Source organism: Gavialis gangeticus, unplaced genomic scaffold, assembly GCF_001723915.1.
Source record: "Gavialis gangeticus isolate Ggan-Ray unplaced genomic scaffold, GavGan_comp1, whole genome shotgun sequence".
Taxonomy (NCBI): Eukaryota; Metazoa; Chordata; order Crocodylia; family Gavialidae; genus Gavialis; species Gavialis gangeticus.
In genome coordinates this window covers 110,772,366-110,778,084 of record NW_017728992.1, presented here as the reverse complement: position 1 = coordinate 110,778,084, position 5,719 = coordinate 110,772,366, and the positions used below count along the sequence as shown (strand labels likewise).

The 5,719-nt window shown below is 47.1% G+C and overlaps 1 protein-coding gene across 3 annotated transcripts in view; it reads right to left on the bottom strand.

Moving 5' to 3' along the window:
- Positions 1–5,719, bottom strand: part of MAPRE2 (microtubule associated protein RP/EB family member 2) — a 122,196-nt gene that overhangs the window by 67,287 nt on the left and 49,190 nt on the right. For 2 of the 3 annotated variants that reach the window (XM_019526910.1, XM_019526919.1), the window contains exon 2: positions 5,121–5,248. The exons of the other annotated variant lie outside the window; for it this stretch is intronic. In XM_019526910.1, the coding sequence (XP_019382455.1) occupies positions 5,121–5,241 (121 nt within the window). In that variant the 5' untranslated portion in view covers positions 5,242–5,248. The remainder of the gene's footprint in view (positions 1–5,120; positions 5,249–5,719) is intronic. 3 annotated transcript variants of the gene reach the window in all.

The window sequence follows — 5,719 nt, the reverse complement described above, 5'->3', positions numbered from 1 at the left end:
GGGGAGGGGAGGGAGGCGAGGTTAGTGGCCTTTTTTTTGTTTTTGTTATTCAAAATTAATCCGTCATTCTTGACAGGCAATTCACTAGTATAAAATACTGGAATACAGTTTAACCTGCACTAGTTCAAACAAAGGTGCAACTAGCAAAGTTTGTGCTCTAGGCTGGCATTTCCGAAGCCTGGTATTCACTCTCACCCCCTGCCGCCACCACCACTTTCCTTAGCCACCAGCAATGGGCAGTGGGGAATACAGCAGCAAGGGGAGAGCTAGTTGGAAGAGGGTCCCTATACCCGACTGCTGCTGCTGCTGCAGCACAGACTCCTCGGAGAGGCCTCTATTCTAGTGCTCCATTTAAGTTTGCACCTGGGGCTGGTGCCCCACTCTCCCAGCCTTAGTTAAGCTACTGGGGTCATCACTATTTTTGTAAGTGCTAAGGTGAATTTTACCAAAGTGGAGAGATTTCTGTGAGTGGGCAGATGGCTTTGGTTAAGCTGTGCAGTGAGGTTTTGTCAGTTCAGGTTTACTGCACCTTTCATGGAAGATTATGTCAGAAATGGACATCTCCAGGAAAAGTGGTAGGAAGAAAAAATAAATTAAAAGCCTGCGTTTACACGTGCCTGGAAGTGGGGGGTGGGGGCCGGGGGCACAGAGGGCATTTTAATTAGAACGGTTCCTGGACAGCTACTGTAATTACAGTGGCTCACCATCACCTGTAATAATTTCATGTGTATTTCAAAATGGCCACGGGACACTTTATCTAAAGCTCATACAATGAGATTTAGATAAAGCGCCCCCATGGTCATTTTGAAATGTGTGTGGGCTTAATACAGGTGATGGTGAGGCAACACTGAAGCATTCTAGTTAGAATGTGGAGCAGACTTGATTAATTGAGTCTGTTCCAATACATTCTAATTAGAATGTGAACAAGCATGTCTACAGGCACCCCAAAGGTCTAAGATAAAAGTATCATTTACTTGTTCTCAGAGTTCAGTGTGATAAGTCAATTGTTTGTTGACAAAATAAAGTCATAGATTAAACAGTGAGACTAGATTCTATTCCACCTATTAGGTACATAATTAGACTTAGGCATCTAAGTAAAATCTTATTCTACCATACTTGAGTCCTCCCTTGAGAACTGCCACCAAGGAGGAATACTCTGCTCTGGTTCAGACCTGCAGAGAGCAAACCAGGAAAGCCACGGCTATGATGGAACTCCAGCTAGCTACAAATATCAAGGAAAATAAAAAGTTGTTTTTTAGATATGTGGGGAGCCGGAGGAAAAGCAAGGGCAACATTGGACCCCTGCTGAACCAGAAGGGGCAACTGACGCCCAGTAAAAAGCGAACTTGCTAAATGGGTACTTTGTGTCAGTTTTTCACCAGTCCCATGGGATGGCCCTGCCCACTATGGGATTCCTTGCCCTCCATCGAAGCTGACCTCGTGAAGGAACACCTCAACAGGCTGGATACCTTCAAGTCAGCTGGCCCTGATGGGTTACACCCAAGGGTACTCAGGGAGCTGGTGAGCATCATAGCTTAGCCCCTGGCATGGATCTTCAAGAGCTCTTGGTGCTCTGGCAAAGTGCCCAAAGACTGGAAGAGGGCCAATGTCGTGCCTATCTTCAAGAAAGGGAGGAAAGTAGATCTGGCTACCTACAGGCCCAGCAGCCTGACCTCTATCCTGGGGAAGGTCTTGGAAAAGAATATCAAAGAGGCTATTCTTAACAGACTAGCTGAAGGCAATATCCTGCAGGATATCCAGCATGGGTTTGTTGCGGGTAGGTCCTGCCTGACCAATCTCATTTCCTTTTATGACCAGGTGACTTATCACTTGGACAAGGGGGAAGAGATCAACGTTGTATATCTTGACTTTAAAAAAGCCTTTGATATGGTATCCCATGATCACCTTGTGGCTAAACTGGCTAACTGTGGCCTTGACCTCACCATGATCTGCTGGCTGGGAATTTGGCACCGCGATAGGACCCAGAGGGTGGTGCTCAACAGGAGCCAATCGTCTCAGTGTGCTGTGACCAGTGGGGTCCCTCAAGGCTCTGTCCTGGGCCCTATACTATTTAACATCTTCATCAATGATGTGGACATTAGTGTCAGAAGCCAAGTTTGCCGACAACACCAAACTCTGGGGTAAAGCATCAACACCTGAGGACAGACGGGTGATCCAGGCGGATCTTGAGAGGCTCAGGAAATGGGTGGACAAGAACCTGATGGTGTTCAACACCAAAAAATGCAAGGTTCTCCACCTTTCCTTGGGAGGAAAAACCTGCAGCATGCTTATAGGCTCAGCAGCGCTAAACTGGTTAGCACTACAGATGAAAGGGACTTGGGGGTCATGGTTGACCACAAAATGAACATGAGCCTTCAGTGTGATGCTGTGGCTAGTAAAGTGAACAAAACGATGGCTTGCATCCTACATGCTTCTCAGGTAAGTCATTCTCCCATTGTAGTCGGCCTTGGTGAGGCCACAGCTGAAGTACTGCATCCAGTTTTGGGGTCCACAATTCAAAAAGGATGTGGAGAAGCTTGAGAGGGTGCAGAGGAGAGCCACGTGCATGATCAGAGGTCAGGAAAACAGCCCTTATGATGAGAGGCTGAGAGCCATGGAGCTCTTCAGCCTGGAAAAGTGCAGGCTCAGGGGTGATCTGGTGGCCACCTATAAATTTATCAAGGGTGTTCATCAGGATCTGGGGGAACGTCTATTCACCAGAGTGCCCCAAGGGATGACAAGATCGAACAGTCACAAACTCCGCCGCGACCAACTCAGGCTGGACATAAGAAAGACCTTTTTCACTGTCCGAGCCCCATAGTTTTGGAATAGACTGCCACCGGAGACGGTTCAAGCACCCACTTTGAACGCCTTCAAGACGCATTTGGATGCTCATCTTGCTGGGATCCTATGATCCCTGCTGACTTCCTGCCCCTGAGGCAGGGGGCTGGACTCAATGATCCTCCAGGGTCCCTTCCAGCCCAAATGTCTATGAAATCTATGCAATCTATGAAATGTGTCGGTACAAAAAGTGGATAGGTCCTCCTCCTCATTGATTTTGTGACTCAATTTTAAGAGGGAGATGTGTGTTACTAAAATAGATATATTCATGGATTTTCAGGGAGTTGACACAGTGCAAGAGGATCACATTTAAGACACCCAATAAGTGGAACAATATTTGACTCATCATGCTCACTTTCTTAGTGAGCATCTTCATTCATGGTAATACCTATTTTGGAGATAGCAATCTCCTCTATCAAACTAAAACCAAGAACAACAAACAAAAACCCAATATCCCATTTTGATAAGCTACAAGACTGAAGCCATAGGACGGGGTAGGCAATGTTTTTTGGCCAGAGTGCCAAGAACCCCCAAAATGTTTACCCTGGAAGTTGCCACAGTGCCAGTATGCTAGAAAAACAAAATGAGGGCAGGAGGTACACGGCAGGATGACCTGCTTGTGCCCCTTGCCCCCCACCTCTGCTCATGACCTTTGCCTTCCACCCAAAGCCCCTTCCCCCCCAGTCTGGGCTCTGTGGCTGTCAGCAGCTACCCAGAACCTGGGCCAGCTGCAAACATCTGTTGCCTCTCCGCCACAGCCCCAGCTGCCTCCCAGCCCCAAACCCAGGCTCTGGGGAGTTGGCACATACCAGCAATGCTCTCTGCTGTGCTGTCCTCACCGCTTCTGCAGAGTAGCATTGGAACCTGGCATGGCAGGGCACAGCAGGGGATCCCTGCTCCCCACTGCTCTGCCACACTTCCCCTGCGTGCATGGGAGCAGCATGGGCAGCTGAGCAGGGTTGTGCCTCTCACAGCCGGGGCCGGGTGGAGAGGCAGCAGGTGTTTGCAGCTGGCCCAGGTTCTGGGTGGCTGCTGATAGCCACGGAGCCCGGGCTGCTTACAGTAGCTATCAGCAGCTACCCAGAGCCAGGAGGCTACAAACAGCTGCTGCCCTCCCACCCCTGGCCCCGGCCCTGGGCTCTGGGAAGGCAGCAGGTGCGGGCACTTTGCCCTTTGGAGCCAGGGCCTGGGGTGGGGAGGCAGCAACTGTTTGTAACCTCCCGGCTGCAGCTGGCCCTGGCTCTGGGTAGCTGCTGATAGCCACAGACCCTGGGCTGCTCCCAGCAGGGCTTGCAGAGTCCCAACTGCCTGCTGGGAGCCGCTCAGGCTCCCGGCTGGCAGCAGCTACCCAGAGCTGGGACCGGCTGCAGCCAGGAGGCTACAAACAGCTGCTGCTTCCCTGGCCCCAGTGGGTGCTGAGGAAAATGGTCTCGTGTGCCATGCTCAGCATATGTGCTGGGGGTTGCCAGAACCTGCCATAGGGCAATGTTTACAGGCAACTGTTCTGACAGAGAAAGCCAAAGCATCAGCTTTTCTTTTCTACTTGTCTAGTTGTCATCTTGAAAAAGCAACAGATTCCATAATTTAGGGCTTACATTTCCAGTTTCATTAAATCGTAGTCAGTTTTTTTAGTCTGTTCAGGTTATTCAGAATGTCTCTTGTATGTCCAATCTCATTTACTGCACTGGTTTGCAGCAAATGTCTTGTCACATATGCTGGGGAGATTAATATATGTGTCTGGCAAACTTTAGGAACACCTTGCAGCAGTTACATGATGATTGCTTCAAACCCATTTTCTCACTTGACTTCACATCATTACACCTGTGATATTTTTCTGTACTCTCCAACAAAAATTTCATGACATTTACCAGACGTTTACAACTCTTAGAGCATTTAATTCACCTGTATTCCCACCATTTCACTTGCAGTTATCACTTTCCAGCTACTTTTATTCCCAGTCTCAAAATACTTCTTCAGTATCTTTATAGTACTTTTAATACAGAAGCTCACTGCTTTGTTTCCTCCCAGTCATCTCTTTTACCTTCTGATATGCTAATACTGGTCATGCTTAGCATTTTCTTGGCTTTCTCAGGGAAGCTATCCTTCTATAATTTGCTTTTAACTCAGATATCCAAAAATATATATCAGTTCATAAATTTTCTTCAGGCTGTTCTCATAGGTCAACTATATCCTGACACAAAGCTCAAATCTTCAGTAAATCAGCTTTTTAGATTCAACAAATATTTATTGTGAAAGCATATTCAAAATCAAGGTCTTACCTGAACAGAGTTGTTCAACTTTTGTGTAGTTTAAAGCTAATATGTCATTAACCCATGCAATGATGTCATGTCTGCTCATAGTCTCTTGAGTTATAGAGGTAGAATACACGTTGACCGCCATTCCCCAACTGGAAAAAGAAAAAAGGTAAATAAATAAGTTAGGCTTCCTGTCATCTGAATGACTTTTCTAAATACACTGACATTTTGAAGCTTGCTTTTTTTTGTTAACGACAGAGCCGGGAACGGAAGGCTGCATCACTACATAGCCTCTTCTCTTTTCTAGAGAAAGAAGGCTAACTCCATCTTAATTTCTAGTATTTAATCAAGTTGCCATTTCCCCAACAGAAAGAAGAATACACTTTAAAGAAGGAATATCATAAAAATATATCATGTTCAATCAGGTTATGGGGGACGGGGGTTGTTGGTTTTTGTTGTTGTTGTTGTTTTTTTGTTTTTTTTTTACTGTACACCAAACAGAAACCAAACTAAAGGTAATCACAGACAGCATGCTGAACCCCTGGCCTGTGGGCCAGATGTGGGTTTGTGGAAAGCCCCATGGGTCATGGCCTTGCATGCCAGATCATGTGTGCAGGGTACCC